This window comes from Sinohyriopsis cumingii, chromosome 14, assembly GCF_028554795.1.
Source record: "Sinohyriopsis cumingii isolate HCF-2022 chromosome 14, ASM2855479v2, whole genome shotgun sequence".
NCBI classification, from domain to species: Eukaryota; Metazoa; Mollusca; class Bivalvia; order Unionida; family Unionidae; genus Sinohyriopsis; species Sinohyriopsis cumingii.
Genome location: NC_142974.1, coordinates 112816291 through 112836963, shown reverse-complemented (window position 1 = coordinate 112836963; position 20673 = coordinate 112816291). Strand labels below are relative to the sequence as shown.

The 20673-nt window shown below is 35.1% G+C and overlaps 1 protein-coding gene across 1 annotated transcript; it reads right to left on the bottom strand.

The window, feature by feature from the left end:
* Window positions 1–9501: 9501 nt before the first annotated feature.
* On the bottom strand, window positions 9502–19813 carry LOC149784618 (uncharacterized). Its single transcript, XM_089933301.1, has 4 exons — window positions 19257–19813; window positions 16483–16626; window positions 15154–15658; window positions 9502–9665 (listed from the first exon to the last, which is right to left on the bottom strand). The coding sequence occupies exons 1-4, from the start codon at window positions 19797–19799 to the stop codon at window positions 9604–9606; spliced, it is 1254 nt and encodes a 417-aa protein (XP_089789427.1). The 5' UTR covers window positions 19800–19813; the 3' UTR covers window positions 9502–9603.
* Between the last annotated feature and the right edge of the window lie 860 nt (window positions 19814–20673).

Genomic DNA, 20673 nt, shown 5'->3' with positions numbered 1-20673 from the left:
ATATATATATATATAAATTCACCTATCAATAAATAAATGGATTTGGGTATTTGCGAGTACTGTTTATAAGTTACTCAACCTTCTGATTTAGTATGGGCCAACTTGGACCCTACTTTTTCCTTTTCTAGAATGAACACTGCCAGCACGTCACCGTATAGATAGAGGGCGCGTCCTCATTAAAATATTGTTTACAACAGTGATACAAGTGTGTGCACGAAAAAACAAAGTGTCAAGATACCCGTATACTGAAATAAATCACATGCCCTCTACAGACGCAGCCTTAACATTAGCCTTAACATTAGCACGCCTCCCAGACTGTGACAAAAATATGTTGTATTTGTAACATGGCTCACAGCCAATTATGGCAAACCGTTATTCATAATACACTCTTTGCATATATGATATTAGACCTGGAATATGTCCTGCAATATTATATGAACATTAGAATTTGAGAAAAGTGAACTTGGAATTTATGTTGATTTTTGTTTAATAACAGTGATTCATTCTGCCGAGAGGGAACACAGAAACCTATCATGGGAGACACAAGGACAACTGACAAGGATGTTTACATTAGAATCCAAACATGAACTCCTGGGATTGTGAGATGTTGACAGGCAGGCTAGGTCACATGACACATGTTTGGTTGATTGTTAATTAATTAATTAAATCCATGACTGCTTGTCCAGTAATTCATATAAATCAATTCATATGCACATATGCACATACAAACAAACATGCTGGCTCACAGGGCTGATGTTTGGTGGCTTGTCCACTGATACATTAATAAACTGAGTTAAAAACACATGCACATGTAAACAGACATAACTTAAGTTTGGCAAAACTAATAGACATTCAGACTATCTGGATGACATCAATTATGTGTGGCTGCTTGTCCAATAATTCATTGAGTCTGAGTCACGTCCATGCAGACACGATTGAAAATATGACTCATGTTTGACTGCATGTTCATGAATAACTTGAATAAGAAACATGTTTGCAGACATTCCTCATCACATTACTCATGTTTGGCTGCTTGTTCATTATTACGTGAAATCCAAGAGATCGACTTCATAGATGCAATCTGAGAAACGTACATATGCAGACAGACAAGTTTAATTACATCACTTATGTTTGGCTGCTTGTCCATTAATTCCTGGAATAGAAGGCACGTGCAACTGCAGACATGCTTGATCACCTCGCTCATGATTGTGTGCTTGTCCATTGCTTCTTGGAATAAAAGACACGTGCAACTGCAGACATGCTTGATCACCTCGATCATGATTGTGTGCATGTCCATTAATTCCTAGAATAGAAGACACGTGCAACTGCAGACATGCTTGATCACCTCGCTCATGATTAGGTGCTTGTCCATTAATTTCTGGAATAGAAGACACGTGCAACTACAGACATGATTGATCGCCTGGCTCATGATTGTGTGCTTGTCCATTAATTCCTGGAATAGAAGACACGTGCAACTACAGACATGCTTGATCACCTCGCTCATGATTGTGTGCCTGTCCATTAATTGCTGGAATAGAAGACACGTGCAACTACAGACATGATTGATCACCTCACTCATGATTGTGTGCGTGTCCATTAATTCCTGGAATAGAAGACACGTGCAACTGCAGACATGCTTGATCACCTCGCTCTTGATTGTGTGCTTGTCCAATAATTCCTGGAATAGAAGACACGTACAACTACAAACATGCTTGATCACCTCGCTCATGATTGTGTGCTTGTCCATTAATTCCTGGAATAGAAGACACGTGCAACTACAAACATGATTGATCACCTCGCTCATGATTGTTTGCTTGTCCATTAATTCCTGGAATACAAGTTGCATGTGTATGCATTGCATCAAGAAACGCTGTAAGATGCTTATATTTAATGACCATTGTTTGTACATAGAATTTAGGTAGATTTATAAGAGGGTCACCAGAGACTGCTTAAAGGGTTAGATTAGATAATAGACCCAAAAGCAAAATTCAATAAAGACTTTGATTAAATATTAGACTGTAAGCTAAAATGCAAAGACATACAATAGTTTGAGTAAATAATAGAGAGAAATGCCAAATGAAAGGCTTTAAACAGTTATAGCAAATAAAAGAACCAACATCTAACTTCAATCGCCTTAAAAGAGTAAGACCAAAAGCCAACTTGAAGGACATAGGATAAATACATGCTGGTGATTACGACAGTTTCTACCTTTTACATTGTTCTCTCTTTGTAATGGCTGCGGAACTTTAAAGGCCTCATATCGTGATTCTTTATAAGGTGTTGTTTAAAGGTTTTCTAAGACTTTATACAAATAGACACACTTAACAGTTGATCAGCACCATTTTATTTCTGGTAAATATGACTATAAATCAGAATTATTACTAATTATTGTGGTCCATGTCTGCTGTGTACATTTTTAGATGTCATGTCATGTCTTTCCTTTGAAGGTTTTTGTAATGACAGTAAAATTTGTTTGCCAGTCAGAATCATTAATATAAACTTGAAAGAATTTCTTGTCCGATTTTCATTTGTTACATTTCGTCAAATTTAGTGTACACAAGAATTAGTTTAAATATTTTATACTGTTTTGTAAAGGTGTCAGTGTTTATGGACAATCTCACAAACAATATACGTAGGTAACGAGAATCATTGGCACCAGCATGTGTTATAGCCTGAAACATTTAAGTATGGTTGATATCATCCTGAGCAATATTCTTCGAAACTACATTAAACAAAATTAAGTTTTCTCCAGATAGCAATGACGCTTCTTGTCTTGTTGTTCTTATAAAGTCGGATGTCATTGATTTCATTTTATTAGATCATCTAGTACATATACCAATAAATTTGATCCCACTTTGTATTAGATGCAATATAATAAAGGATTTAATATTCGAACATCAGACATTGATCTTATGGTTAAATTAATTGACTCCATATGATAAGTTCTTCTAGTTTTGAGCATGACAACACAAACATATATCAGTGGATTTTATAAACGTAAGATTTTGGATGTGCAGAATGTGAAACGATATTTAATAACTTCAGTTAAATAACATGACACTATTGTCAAAAATAAATTTTAAAAATTATCATGGGGTACATTTACATTGTCGGAGACAAGTCCAATGATCTTATGTCCGTAATACCAATTTAAAGTCAAAAGGCCATGACAAAGAATTCTGGACTTTATTTTTGTACAACTATCATGTAAACATGTTACATCACACTTGCGAGAAAGTATTTATGATATCACATTTGCAAACTATATGTGTTAACACAAGCAATTACGAAAACCTTTAGTGAAATATGACGATATGTTCAGAACAAAACAACTGAAAACATGATATTCATACATTTATACCGGAGTTCCCTGTATCACTTTTTAGGACCATATACATAACATAATAAGTCTCAAATCCTTTGTTAATTGTACTATTTATCAATAGGTAAAATTCCTTTGTTAATTTGGAGAATTAGCTGCAACACATTGTTCAAGATGACCACCATAGTGACCCCTATGGTAGTCGAACGATTATCGCTTTTATTTGCAGCCAAATGGATCTTGCAAAACGTCCTTACTCAAAAGATAATGGTTTGATAATTACATGTTAGTCTTACTTTGTTCTCATGTTTTCATGCTCAGTGTATATGTATCACATCAAGTGATACTGTTTCTATGTTTTAATTATTCACCAGTGAACCCCGTTTAATCATACACATATAACTATTTGATAAAATGGTTTGCGTGTGATAAAGTTTTTTAGTTGATGTAAGCATAGTCCACACAGATACTAGGTGCTGATAATTTATTTTACTTTCGACGATGAGTATCAGTAGAAAGTGTATTTTATTTAGCTATTTTAAATTATGTACTGAGTAAATAACAAGTGCGTAGTCACTTTCATTTTGCTCATTTGCACTTTAGTCATGTTGTAGCCTATATTTGATATTTTGCTGTCCTGAAAGCTGGCCATATTTTTTTGATTATATTACAGACACACTGTTATTATATTTCTTCTGGTTACAAATACTGTTTAATTCATTACTTATTATGGTCAAATTAATCAAAGAAATATTGCAAGTACATGTCGTGTTTGTAATATCTCTTGACGTTGATTTATGTTATCATATGAATATGTGCACTTTCAAAGCAAAAATGTATACTCTTTCAAGTTTATATAAGTACTTTACTGCTTTTTTTGTGTACAGTTTATGTCGTTCGTAAGACGTCATTATCTGTAATTTTAAGTCTTATAGTATCATACATATTTTGACTAATATGTAAAAGAAAGGTTTACTGCATACATCTTTTCATCGTTGTTATGGGAATAGTTCTTTATAACCATAATATGTACCTATCTTTCATCCATAACTAAAGGTTGTAGTTTAAGCTAATGGTCAGAGAACTAACTATTTATAGGATTATATTGTGTGCTCGAACGCAATGTTGATCGGAAAACATGTTGACCTTTGAACCTTAATATGTCCTGGAAAAGAACGTATGATCCATATGCTCGTCATCTTAATGTGTTCCATTGTTTTATACAGCGTAGATTATAAATGAACATTGTTCATTCCTATCTTAAGATCAGTTTATTGAGTTATCTACTATTTTGTTCATATATAATTCTAAATGAATTATTGAAATAATGCATTTTATTTTACTAAAGTGCTTATTGGATGGACTGACACTATTTTATTGTGGATTCAGTCAAAGACATTCACGATTATATCTTTGTCACGCATCAATACTGCTGTTGCATCAACCTATTTACAATTTTTCATACATAAGCAGATTCCAGAATATTTTGGACACGTTGTTGGACTATTTGGGATATAATTCACAATATAGCGTGTTCACTATTCACTTTGTAACTTTATTTGTAGATTGTATTAATCTTTATAGTTTTCGCTTCAATATTGTGCATGGTTTAAGACCACAGAATCGTAACAAAATGAATGTAACTGCCGGGAGGCTAGAAGGGAGTGGATTATAAACTCCATTACATGACGTGGCTAATGTTAGTTAGGGAATTGGTTGACTCACATGCAATGTTCGTTATAACTGCCATAACGCCGTGGGCCGAAATGCATTGCAGATTCATCTAATCCGGGGTATTGCCCGATATACAGATGGAATAACAAATTTATCCTCGACGAAAGTGGTTTAAAGTGGTATCATTTCTCTCTTTGACGGGTTAAAGAGGCGTCATCTCCCTTGACGCACCGGTTTGGACCTTAAGTGATTCTTGAGAGCCCGCACTGGGTTTGTAGGTAAGCATGAAACGAATTTTCCATTATCTTAGAGGGATTTCGCTACACAGCCTGATTCATTGAAAGCAGGGGCTAGTCCTATTGATACTGATTCATCTTCTCAAAATTGCGAATGGTTCAGATATTATGCCTATATCTTCCATAATAACGTAGCGTGTCGGAAATGGTGGAACGGAAGTCATTTATTCCGAATGGCGCTAGCTGTTTTTCATTAGTATTGACGTGTTTAGTTGAGCAAATGTGATCGTCCTAGTACAACTTAATGAAAATTATCCATATTCCTAGTATTCCTTACGTGGCTGGCCATTTTACTCGAGTGATTCTATGTATAACTGGATGAGAGAAGTGAAGTGTTTATTCTAAAGAATCTATTTAATATAGTCCTAAAATGCAGGTTAAATAGCCATGTATTATAATGGAACTCCTGGATGAGGAAATGTAGTTATTTACTCCTCTAGATTGAGGCGGTCGTTGATCTGTGATATATCGTTCCACTTTAGTGGAGCAATCGGAACGAATCGACACTCTCTGGAACAAGTGTGTAGAGGGTGAGCAGATGCATAAAGGTTGTTTCAATCTAATGAACTTGAACTGCCCAGGCGAGACAATAGTTGATAGTTTGTATTCCCTTTATCGCTAATATATTCGCCAGCGTTCAATCGCAGAGGGAACATATGCGAGTGCTATTCGAAGGATGAAAAGACCATGCTTCTTTATTTGTGTATTCTTCTGGGTATTATATAGCATGAGATACGATAACGTTGTCCACGAATTTATCAATGGATCATCTGATGTAAACCGAAAGAGGTTCTCACGTTTATTGCTATGGTACCTCATATGCATTGTTTGTTCCAAGGTGCATTGTTTCAGTCGTCATTATCAATGGGCAACCTAGGACAATGATGTCCACTGTTGCATTGAATACATCACATATACGAAGGATTTTCTGGTTGAGAGATTCTTCCTTGTAAAAATTTAAGCCTAAGTTAAAATGTTGTCACTGACAGATAATCCGGAAGACCTGCTCTATTCAGTTGGCATGTTTGGGCTGAAATACGATTCGTATTACAATTTAAGCTAGGTTTCAAATGATCGCCAGTTAGATACAGAGACCATATAGGTCCAGTAATGGGTACGGTCTGTGATGCGGAAGTCCATGTTTTGTTGATGGAGACGGATACTTGACATTGGCTCTCTGTCTTGGTCCCCTTAGGGGAAATAATACAGTGCCTCAGAATATTTAATGACAGTGATCCCTACAGTTGCCAAGGTTCGTTCTTAATGAAGCACATACATATGTTTCCTTTTTTGTAGACAGGTTCATAGCATTTTACCAGTAACTTGGCTTAGTATTTGCCCTTGACCATCATCACAACTGGGCACAAAGGCCATATAGTGGCATGGAACGGTTGTGGCACGATACAGTTTGTGTCCAGCAACTGGATGCCTTTTCCCAGTGATTACCTGTGTACAGATGTGGAGATAGAAAGTGTGATATTAAAGCATCATACGTTATCCACTCTGGGATGTTTTAAAGTGATCTATCTCCGATTACTTGGTAATATACTAGGGTGGAACAATTCAACTCTCAGTGCTATTTATTTGCTTTGATTCCCCGGCACTTTGGCTTTGAAGTTTTGTTGGATTTGCAGGACTGTTTTGCCCAAGAATAACACATATGAACCAGACAATGTGGAACAACTGGCCATGGAGTGAGATGAGAACATTGTAGCGCTTGGGCAATGACGGCAGGCTGTCATACGGGATGTTTATCAACGTGAGAAGGAAAATAAGTCAACACTATATATATATAATCAGATTAGTTATTGACCTATAGCTATCAGATTCACGTGACAAAATCTGATTGTGATGGAACAAGGCTCTTGTATTGCCGGTAACCTTGTTAGATTGTGTAATGGGGCGTGCCACCATGCTCACATAACCTTCTGATTCGGATATGATGTTTAAGAATGTGCTCGTTTTGATTGGCAATGACATGTTAATGCAGTCAATCCATATATGCACTTGACTGACCTGTAGCTGATTTATGTCTCTCCCTTGCAGCGCGGGGTACGCAAATTAAGCAAACACCCTCCTTCCTTTTGGCTTAAGAGGTAAGATCGACTGAAGTGTGAGATGGTAATTGTGTTTGTTTGCTTTGATATTAATCTTGCTAAATGGCTGATGATAAAGGAGTGAGCCCAGCCCATGCGGTAAAATGTATGTAGGTTCTGCTACATTGATGAAGGAGTCCGAATTGTCTCTGAGCATACAATTTTGGATCGCTATATGGTTGATGAACTGAGTGGAGTGCGATACTCATTAAAAAAACAGGTAATTCACCTCCGTGACGTTAGCGTTTATACTGATGATTTCTTCCATCAGAGTGCTCTTCTGCGACTTCTCTTCTTCATTATTTCTCGAGTTCTGCATCCAATGAACTTTCCGTCCATGACATGTGAGTAAAATGTGTATTCGCAAGTTGGCAAATGCAACAATCTACATATGTAGAGTGGTTGTCCTGTCATGTGTTGCCAATTCTTACAAAGGTTACAACTGGTCTTACTATTGATACATACGAGGCAGACCTTATAGTGTAAACTGTAAGACAATAGTACATGCAGGGCAGACCAAATGACGGCCTATACAAGTAAAATCTATACAGGTTCCGGAATAATAATGTGATGCTAAGACTAGAATGACATATAAATCTTACCCATATGTATAGTTAATTATACAGCAGAGTTATTTATATCGCATAACAGATATACACTTGTTTTTAAAATATAGCTTTAGTAATGTAAAGGGATACACTAGCCACCCGTACAGGTACGTACAAATGACCCTAAGTATGGAAGGATCACAAAGTGATAATATCAAGAAAACAGAGCTTTTGTCAGAACAAAATACAAGCTTGAAATATAAAGATGGGATATACTTCCTTTCGACGAGAACGCTTCTCCAACTTGCTTTTAAATAGAAAACTTCCAGAATATTTGTTTGCACATTGCGAGTCTTCTGTGTCGGAAGAGAACGATAGTCGGCGCCGATCTAGATATCATAGGAGATACTACTATAGTGCTGCAAATTAATTGGGCAAATAGCGTTTATCTTTTTAATTAAAACATTTTACCATTGGATGGCTGGATTTACGATGTAGTACTACTAAGGCTTTTTGATTGGGTAACGAATTTGAAGAGGACATGAACACTGCAGTCATGTAATGTTGCTTCTAAGTTGGTAGATTGTTCCAATTAGATGTTATATGTCACATCTTCCATGGAGCTATCTTTCGGAATGTATCAACTTAACCAGTCAGCTATTTCTCTGCAACGTCGATGATACACTGATAGCAACGTTATTATATAGTAAAATAGTATTTTCAAAATATGTAAGTATTTATGTAGCATTATAATACAAAAATAGTATAATATTCAAAAATTAATTGTGTACGTAACCTTTTTAACACAAATACAACAAAAGTTACGTGGTAAATTAAACTTAAGGGATGCGTGTGTCCTCTAACCAAATATTCTTTGAACATTGCACAATTTGGGCCTGAGACTAAATAATCCTTGAACTCTTCATAACTTTCGTTATCCGCAAATCATATCAAGAAAGATATAAATGTATTGTAGATTGTAAAGGGATTGAATTACCCAGACTGATAAGTATGAGTCTTATAGCTCTATGTAGCAGAAAATGGTACTGATATGTACTAAAATGTTCCTTCTACTTGTATTTTCTCCCTTTGGAATTCTTTCAGAATCTCTCTGAATTCATGCGAGGTGATGCGTTGATGTTTACGCTTATCTGGCTACATTCTGTTTTCTCCGACACCAAAATAACGCTTTCAATGTCACGAATCACATCATACATATTATGACAGTCATCCTTGAACAAAGTTGCACTAATGTTGCTACCAATGACCACTAGGTTTATCCCTACAAAATTATACACTTCTTCCACTTGCTTCTAGAGTTCAGTCCTTTGCGTGATATGTTGGAGGGTTTTCATGGCTGATTGTGAATAAGATGAACTTGCATTTCTTACACCGCCAATACATATTAATATGGTATATTGCCAACGTTAACCAACAACAGATATCTGAGAAAACTACATATAATTGGTCCTGAGTCAGCAGACTTTTACGGGACAATTGGGTTTTGTTTGCCAGGATACTTAATAAATGTTAGCATAATATACATATACTTGACTGACCTTAACCTCCCTGAGATTATCACACCAAACAGCTTTGCTGATTTGTAGATTTGCTCTTTTGAAATAGGTGTATGAGCTTCATATTGACTTTCCTCTTCCTGGCCCTTTTTAGACCCAGATAACTTTCTCTTCTTGATGATTTGATGCTGCTGGAGATTGTCTTCTTTGTCCTTTAGGAAATATATAAAACCATAAGCGGCTGAAAAGTACGTTACCATGTATGCACACAAAAAACAATATAAGAAATGATTCGTATGCCCCACACATCACACACATTATGCTACATGGAACAAATATTACCACGCCAATAATATTTCCAATAAGTATAATAGAAAGGTCTATATAATGACATGATTCATCTAATATAATAGATAACAATACAAATCCATATACAGGCAATGCCACAGTGAATAGAACATGCGATATCCACATAACGACAAGCCATAACCAATTTAAACTAAAAAATGAAATCCATATAACGACAAGCCACATCCAATATAACACAGAACACTTAAAGTCCATATAACGACTTGCCTCATCCGTTATTAAATAGAAAATGAATAATCCGTATAAGTACATGCAACATCAAACATAAAATTATAAAATGTAAAGTCTATATAAGTACATGTTGAATCCAACGTAACATGTAAAATGAAACGTCCATAGCATTACGACTCTCTGGTCTTAAACCAAGTAATAGAAAAGAGTGAATACCATAAAGTTTTATCAAATTCAACAAATAATTTACTTCCCTAGACAATAACATTAAGTTTTAAACAGACTTAACAGTGTTGAGAATTAAATCCCAAATAATGATAGAATCTCTATCGCAAGTCCTAATGATTATAGTTCTGAATAAACTTTATCTGTGTTCCAAAATAAATCCAAAGATGTAAATGTTAATGTGCATGTGATGGTATGTGTCGTAATGATGTTCCAACAATCTTTTGTGGAATCACAATAATACAATTTATGCATATATTCTTATTTAAATTTCGCTATAAATACAAGTCTCCATTTCCAAGAATGTTATTTTTGAGAACATCCAGACAAGGATACCTTGAATTGAATAATATTAGTAGATAAATTCCATCCCAAATATAATCCTGGACACAACAATAATACAACTCAATCTGCACTGATTCTACGGCATGAATTAATAATTTCTCAATAAACAATATTACATTGTCCAATACTGTTCCTCAAGTCACAATTAGAAATTTCTAAAAACAGCTGTTACATAAAGATAAATTTCATACTGGAATGTTCCAAATTTTACAAAATAAAATCTTAGCTGTAACTAGAAGATCTGTTACCAAAACGATAAAATAAAATTTTGGAAACTTCAGGTTGACCTGGCATTTCATGGGGAGTTCCCAATATTATGGGTTCAAATTGAAATAAGCATGTCAATATTTCAGGTCATTTAGAAAATGAACTTGATTTTGGACAAGGTCAAGTCCATACTCAATTATCCATTGCATATAACGAAAAAACCTAACAAACAATGCAAATTAAATATACACAAAGCAATGTAAGAACTTGCCACATCCGGCATCTAACATAAAATGGAAAGTCAATATAAGTACATGCAACATCGAAAAAATAATAGAAAATGAAACTTCGTTACAGTAATTGTTACTGTTCGGCTTGTAAACTGAAGATAAGTATGCAGGATAAACTAATAATACAGGTCATTCATGCGTTGATTCTGTACTTATGTCTGAAACTATTTGTTTTCTTTTCTTCTCATTTGTATCCTTATCTGCATCAGGACCGAATATACGTCATGATGATGATGCATATCTTTGATATCTGATCATTATCATTTTCATTTAGTACCAATTAGGGCATATTATGAAGATTTTGGATCTCAATAAGAACACACACATACACTTGTATATATGAGGAGTAGCGATCAAGTCTCATATATAATGCTACGATAAACGCGAAATTAAGTTAAATGTGGCAAGGGAGTAGTGATCAAGGCTCATATTTAATCCTCCTATAAACAAGAACTTAAGTTAACTGTGGCAAGAGAGATTTGATGTCTCAAGTTCTTGCACCTTTCTTGAGTGCTAATGATTACAGTTATATACAGCAAGGTGTCGTAAATCTCGTTAACGCATGCCAATCAGCATAATTCCGAAAAGTAGAACGAGAACTGAGTCGGTATCTACACACTAACCAACAGATAACCTGTTTAGCATAGTCTAATACAGTGGTCATCAATGATTCTGCAGAAAATACAAATTAGGAACAGACGTAAAAAATAAACATGACATCTCTTTTATTTACAGAATAATATTATGTTCATTGAGTTCAAACATGTTACGAAGTTTCATCCCATATTCTAATTTGTTTTTGTACGATAGATGATCAGATATTTGGAACTACATATTACTCTATCACCTAAACAGAAATAGTTCTTCTTACTTAAAAATATTGTTTTTTCAATATGGTGAGGTTGATCATTTATGACGTTTCATGCAAAATGAACAACAGGAACCCCTCAAGCGACTGACACATAGCTGAAATTGTAAATGTTGAAACCGTTTTTGATATTCTTCAACAATAGCAAGATTGCCAAATTATCAGCTGCAGTGGTCTTTTACAACTAACATTTCGCAATATTCTAGTGGAAGCCCCACTTACTGTTTCGGAGGAAATGTGATAGCAATATATTAAAGATGGATGCCGTTCTGGCCATATTCATATCAAGGAGCAATGATTGACACCACGTTTAATTAGTACCTACTAGAAATCTTTCGTTGACAACATGATTTTGATATAACAGGCTTCATTGAAGAAGTAGTGTCAGCAATATGTTAAGATGGACATTCTTGCACCCATGAGATTAGTCGGATAAGAACCATTTTGATTTAGGCCATAATAAGCATCATAAGAAGTCGTTCGGTAAAACATCTATTATGATACGGCCATTCTTTCATGAAATATAGTTTCAGGACTTTCAAGACTGCACATTTAGCAGGTACATTGAATGCCTGCATTACTTTCTATTGAGAAGTTGTGGCAATAATAATATATCTCATTTTCATTTAGTACCAATCAGACATCGAACGAAGTCTTGATGAAAATCCATATTCGTATGACTTTCGGTTCTGGCTGACTAGCTTTAATATAATTTTCATATTAGATGACTGACGGGAATTATTTTCAGTTTTCACTAGATCATGGATTGAATATGCGTGTACAGTTTCATAGCATCCTCCACTTAATTTAGAATGAATACTGACAAATATATTGCGTTAGTCGATAGACGGACGTCGGAGGAAAGGTATTGGACCGACCAGTAAACTCTTCTGATCTATGACTATTAAAACTAAATCTTTGGATGTGTCTTTATTAGTTCTATTTTACACCATAACGATAGCAGGCACTATGTTGCATACATAATTATTTACAAAAATTATGATAACTGTATTTTGAATAAATATATTTGGATTTACAAAGATTCAGCCTTTGTGATTAATTATAACTTTTCTTTCTTTAATGTCAAACTTTACCGGTTCCTGATAATAAAGTTAGTTACGATCTCTTACAACAATGGGTATCTCGAGGTATGTTGTTGCTATTTGTACCAGGGAAAAGCAAAGGCATCCAGACAGATTTGACCATCTTCTAACACTGGAGATCACATTGATTTTGTTATACAGAAAAACCACCAATTTATGGTCACGTCTTTTTTAAGACTTCACTTTGTATAATTTGCTTTTCGTTAATTTAATAATATTGTTACATTATTGCTATTTCAATGAATTCAACTGTAATCACCCACAAATTTCGTAGAATTACAATGTGCCTAGCTAAAGTGTGACATCATACAGAAAACACCATAATGTAATAACCATGTTATTTCAATCTGTTCAATAAGAGTTTATACAGAAATAAACTACCATAAATGGTCATTGTGCTATAATGCTTTCTGTCAAAGTTGGCTAAAAGATTTCAGACGTTATCTGAAAGTCATTTAAATTTTATTCGTAATGGCAGTAATATCTGATAGTGTATCAAATTTCTTGTGTAACATTGTTACAGGGTTCGTCATCATGTATTCCTGCAAAGTTGTCTATTGAGTAGACATGGAATGTTTTGCTGCATCACTGACGCTGGAACGTAATGATTTGTGCTAATTTGAAAGGCCACCATACATAATTGTATATATTAAATCTGACCATATTCCACCTTCCGCAGAGCTGTTTTTGTGAAGCTATTGAAATGTGTTTTCTTTCGAAGTTTATTGACTGTGTTCATTCTAAATGGCCCATCGGCATCTTTACTACACACAAAAAGATCACGCTATATAATATTTTTGTCCAATTTGGACAGAATTATTTTGAGCAGAGCTTCAGAAAAAATCATTAAATGATTTTATGTTTAATAATAATGAATAATAGTGGCCATATTTATCATGGAACAGCATGACTTGCATATAGTAGAAACCCTCTTAAAAGATAAACGATTGAACGTGGGCAATTTCCCTGATTTATTTACTAAACGTTAATTGAAATGTTCGTTATTGGACGCTAGTCTACTTGATTTAAAGTTTATCAGACCAATTGGCCATGTCATCATCATCGCCAATGGTATAAACTCATTGATGCGAGAATGCTTTGATACAGCTTGTCTAGATCAGATCATCATTTTGTTAGGGATTTATATTATGGGTCTTGCATAGTCAGATAATGATGGCTGGATATGTTCACTTCGATGCCCGAATGTCTGTAGACCTTAATTACCTGCGTCGTTAGAAGGAACGATCAAATGTATTTGGCATCTAGTGATAGCCATACACTGACTTCTATTTCAGCTGCAGTGCGTTGACTCTAGTAATGTTTCCATGAAAATCAATCAAAAGAACTTATTGATATGCAATTTTAGTTTTGTTAGTATTTTCTTTCTTAAGGAAGCTTAATATCAAAACTTGATAGCTTTTTGATGCCGCACATATTCGTTGAAATTCTGTCTAAAATTTGTTTAGCAATTTTCTGTCAATTTGCATTAGTATTTCAATCATGAATAATGAGAACGTTATGTTCGCACATATTAAAATGTCGAAATGGTGGTAGGTACCGTTTAAAAATTAAAAGCTTAAAGTTGTTGTAGGTACCATTTAGCATGTATAGGTCATAATGGGAATAGGTACACTTTTACAATCATTAAGCCATCTTGTAGTTGGTACCCTTTACAATCTTCAATATATTTAACCAAGTCATTTGTTAAAACATAACTTCCCTGTGAAATGCAAATATGATACAATTTTCATGGTATGTCATTCATAACAACACACAACTAACTCAGCCGCCCTGATTATCAACAGTAAGTCATCCGTTTCTTGATGGTCTATTTCAGTTTTGGAATAAATACTTCAGGTCGACTATCCTTTTTAAAAGACACACTTCCGTCTTTGCACATATGGCACATAGGACGATGTAAAAGGTACATGGATCTAACAGTGTGTATATTACACACATGAGAGTCACTTGCTGGATACTTTCTATTTTCTGCATGATATATGAATGCAAATTTCCAGGGTGAAAATATAAATAAAAATCTCGACCAAAACCTTTTAAACAACAAAGTGCCATTACCTCCCTCAATACTCGTTTCTGACCGAGTCACTGGTAGCTTGCTCACCTTGATTTTCCAGCTCCATGACTAACTTGGGCCACCAGATGTAGCTCATTTCAGTATCCCGAGCATCAACGTAGTTCAAGACTCTAAGGTAACTAGGAACTTCACAATCCTCCAATAATACTGGGACAACACAATTTCTACTTTCGTTAAATCCCTGATTCATGGCCATTTGAATTTCATGTAAAACAAAACCGCTCAGAAATGCTTCCCTGGTCATAACAATAACAGTCTTGTAAGCATATCTTATGCCATCGTCAGCAAAGTTCAATAATGGTGTGCCAGGAGTATTGTCTCGATCATACTCACGGCAAACAAATCCATATTCGTTTTCTAACCTCTCAACCGTTCGCTTTACCCACTGTATGTCTGAGCTAGAGTAGCTGAAGAAGGCGTGATATTTCTTTCCTGGTGGCAAAGTTCTTTTCTGTGAAGACACTTGGCGTTCTTCGTGCATTGTTAAATGTGATACCACTGAATGTATGTCATCAACTGAATCCAGTCTTTCCTAGAAGGAAATGTAGAATTAATAAAATAATATCTTTTGATTTCCTTTAAAATGTTTACCACATATACTGTATCCACAATAATGGATAATGATTGAACATTATCTAAACAGGATAATTCAAGTATAAGTTTGTATTTTGCGGTTATTTTCATTTCACATAAACAATACATTGATTTCCTTTTTCATATGTTACATGATATATTCATTTTTTGAGTGACGAATATGCTCTGATATCAGCTGGTCTGGAGCAAAACGGGTATTAAATAATGTTGCTATAGAAACTTATCAAACTCAAGGAATTCACAGCATATATATATTTGCTAAAATATATTATAAGGGACAATCCTACTTAGCGCAATCGAGATTGGCTCAGATATTTTAAACGATCGGAAAGATATTTTGAAATCTATTCAAGTTTACGCTAGGCCATCTTTTCTAAATCTGAAAGTCCTTATTTCAGCAATTGGCTGCTGCTTTCTTAATACATTAAAACCATATCCTGCTACAATCAAGCTGTTACGATTCCGAAATGAATGGGAATACTTTTATAATTTCGTTCAAGAACATAGTATTGAAGTGTTGATATTTCCAAAGAAAGGTAAATATCAGTTCATACATTTACCTGCTTGCCTCTATTTTATACCATATGGCGAAAACTACACGCAATATTGCATTGGTTTATCTACATTTTGTGGAATTTTATATGCAGATTTTTAAGGTCTGAAGTCCTGCCTCAGCACTAAATAACCTTCATGTGTTGTTGTAATGTAAACCATCAAAGCAAACCAAACTTATGATGGGTACATAATACTGGCTTCAAATACCTCAAACGTGCTCTTTGGGGCAGAAACATGTTTTGATAGCTGCCTTCCAGTGTCCCCTTCATCAACGTAAACAGGCTCTTCACTATCACCACTGGTTGAACTATCTATGGAAGATGTAGAGCCTGGCCTCTGTTTGGTGCTGAACTGTGGAGAAGAAGAATCTAACGAGTTAATGGGTTTTCCATATTTGAAATCATTTGTCTAACAAATTCTCATTAATGAAACATTTATTCCTTACATTAAAGCATCTCAGTATGCTGAATTCCACGATATAGCACGGGTATGGCAATGGATCCAATTGTTTTAGCTAAAATTATAATATTTGCAAACTTAACTGGTAAGTTTAGAGATAGACAGGTGGATGGATGGACATCTTAGGTGGACAGATGGATTGACATCTTAGCCCTGCTCCTGGTTAGCATGTAAAAGTTTTAAATTTTCATTAACCTACTACTAAGCTGACTAACAATTCTTGTAAAGAAATTTTGACCTACTGACCAAAGGAAATGCTCAATGGTCGGGAGTAGATTTCAAGGCTGATATACACTACTGTAACATTTTATTTATCTGATATTAGCTTCTTTGCCAGGGTTACATGATGCAAGCATATAACCCAAACGTGAAGAATTATCACATGTATTATAACGATATTGATGTTCTTGAAAATGTAATTGCATATGTTTAGCTTCATAACATTGTCTATGTCCTGTTCAATTGCCTTTCTGAATCGTCTTGTGGTGACTACTAGATTTACTTATGCTGCCCGTCTGTTTGCGTTTTTTTTTTCTATCATTATTATTCCTAAATCGATGTTCCCGGTCATCATGTAAATCTACTATTTGGACACATCCGTGTATTCCAGAATCAATTCCTCTGATCTTATTTTAGGTCTATTTGGTAAGGTATCTCTGGTCAAAGACGGAAAAAGTGACTAGGATGTAGACGTGCCTTGTTCCACAGGTCCAATCTACCATAATGTACCATATATGTGTCACATATTGTATTATTTCAGAACGCACTAGAAACAATCAGTATACTGACAAGAAAAAGTGATGTGTTTAATGAGCTATCAATAGCTCCCATATCAAGGCGAGTGTTGTTTATTATGCTAGTTTTATGTACCTTTTCTAAAATACAGGTCTGGAAGACGTTTTCATAAGTGTTACGGGTGCGCCATTTCATATTAACGATTAAACTAGAATACAGATCTGGAGAGTCTCTTCATCAATCGTATGGGTATGTCAATTGACTCAAATTGCTTAAGTAAGTGAAGAAGAATATAACAAATAGAGTTTGCATGCAACTGAAACAAGGATTGACAAATCTAGCATTTTGAAGTTGAATCAAATTGCACTTAAGTACTTTTATAACTTGCATATTCGGAGCTGTGATGCATCCCTGTATCATGGATATGCACACATTCCCATACATACTTTTGCAACATTTATATGCATAGCTTGCGTGAATCTCTGTATATAAACAAATGCTTAAACCATACGCAGAGTGTGCACATTTATATGTCCCTCTATCTCTCATGGATGTACAAAAGTAATTAACCCATACATAATAGTTCCTATTGCGAGCATCGTTGTTTTCTCGATAAACACAAATATGTAACCTTTTTATGAAAGCATATTCAGAGATTAACTGCAAACCCATACTTACTTTTAACAACATATATATTCAGAGCTTGAGATCATCCTTGTATCATGGGTATACATTTGAGATACCTTGAACCTCAATTTTCAAATGCTATAATGTAAGCACAGTCGAGTTTGTATGATGTAAGATACAGTCATTATGAGATTAGGTAATGATCCAAACATTAGGATATCATACTACATTTGAAATGACAGTACTCGATCGGTACTTTCCTAGTGTGCAACTTCTCACATACCCACCCACACACCTACTTAACTAAGTGTACATATTACAACAATATAGAAATTTAATCATATGTACGATGAACTAATCTTAGTCACAATGGCTTTTGATGCATTAATATCTTTTGTGTAATCCAATTGCAGGGATGGTAGGGCCTTTTTAGAAAAATGTGTTTAAAAAGTAAGAAATGTAAAAGTAGTAGGAACTCTGGAATGCTGCACAAAATAGTTTCAATTTTTCAGACGTTATCATATAAAATTAATAGTTAGATCTCAATCCTCTTTATATGAATTTGTTCTTTGTAAATAAATTGTCATGTGTTGTTAATCATGGCTAACTTCCTGCAAACTACAACACAGTACATCCTACATTCCGTAAGAACAAGACGATTGCCACAGTCTAGTAGATCACCCAGTATACAGTATACCACATGTAGAGGACAATACATTTGCCAGAGCAAACACACATTGTACTGTATATATCATGTCTGATATAAAAAACAAAACATTTGTCTGGGTCGAAGACATCTAATATTACACAGTATCATGCATTCTATAGAGGACAAGTCATATACCAGGGGCACTGGGTGGCCGAGTGGTCTGTATGCGTGGGTTAACTATCGGATAGGTCATGTTGGCTATGTGATAAAAATTGCCTGTAGTTTCCAGAGTGATGGTCGACATCATTATTGTTATTTTCACAGGTTTCTAGTCTACCAGTTATAGTGACCGCCATATGTATGATTATCGTCTGCTGAAATAATTCGTGAACACCACAAAACAACATTATAATAGCCAGCACATTTATACCGCATGGGAAGGACAAAAAATTTTGTTTAACATACATTAATTGTGGGCAGATCTTAAGAGGACGAAAAGTTTTGTACTCACCTCTTCTTCAAACCAGTATTGAAGCAATTTTCTTGACAAAAGTGTATGACTCTTTTCATGAGAATGACAGACGACTTTTTCGTTACTTTGAAGCATTGACACAGACATCAAGCCCTCAGGACTTTCTGCATCAGAATGAGGGCATTTTATGTATGGCTCAAACTGCAGGCTTTGACACAAGTTTCCAATAATCTTTGACAGGTTCTCAAGTATGAACTTTCTGGCTTTACTGCAAAGTTCTGAAGTCCAAATTGTGTCTTTGACTCCCATCGTTGTGACCCGAAGAAAGATGACATAGTCCCTGAAGTGGAGGGTCAATCTATGATAATGGTCAAGGTCAAAGACACAGCATCCACAGTAGATCAAATTCTCAGACTTCCTTTTGGCAATGGGCCAGTGAGTCAAACATGCACCAACAAGCCTGTGGAAGATTGGTGGTGGTAAAAACTTCCCTGTGCACATAAAGCAGAGGACTGATGTACTCTTCATCTCAGGGTCTGATTCTGGGGATATAATTTCCCTTGGCATCGCTTGACGGAGCATACATGGAGCAAGGTAGTAGTCCTCTTCCTGAAATGAATTAAAATTAGAAACGGTTTAGTGCTATGAAATAAAAGTTATTACAGGAAACAAGATAGGCACAGGCATCTTTGTTACCTTATTTCTATGGAGAATAATTACCTTACGTCCTAGGCAATGCCTCTTAAAACTATTCAGATGACTTAACGCGGAATATGCTAAGGTTACCATATAATTTTGGCATCACTGTTAGCTTTCGTATTAATGTATTCAAAGTGATAGGATCACACGAGTCAGTTCTCAAAAGTACATATGTCTTTAACTACTCTATCCAGAATAGACTGTCTAGTCTGCTGAACATTAAATTCATGGAATATATTTTGTGTGCAAAATTATTTAATATATTTCTCCAAAGCATACATTCTGATATTACAGAGAATGAGTAGTTACAAGAGGATCACCGTGACCGATATCCTTTGTTTGGACGAAACGAGAAGAAAACATTACCTCATCAAAAGACTGTCTAATACATGTGTCAGCTAAAGGAATAATTTCCCAATCGACATCAGTCTCAACAAGTTTCGTTGCCATAGCTGTAATATGTAGCTAGGTATAAATCTGAGAATATATATTTCATAGCGTCAACTTACAGATCTAAACAATGGTTGTCAGTTAGAACTGGATGAACCACAATCTTATCGCCAGCTAGGTCACTGCCTAGTAATGAATGAATTTTCTCGATAATAAAGACGACACTGTTTCGACATTCACTGGTTTTGAGACAAACTCTGATGATGAATATACACAATGGAGAGAAACATGAACTAAGCCGCACTCTACTCCCTGAATAAAAACACTCTCATTAGAAGAAGACTTATTTGAGAAAGGTAAAGCACCT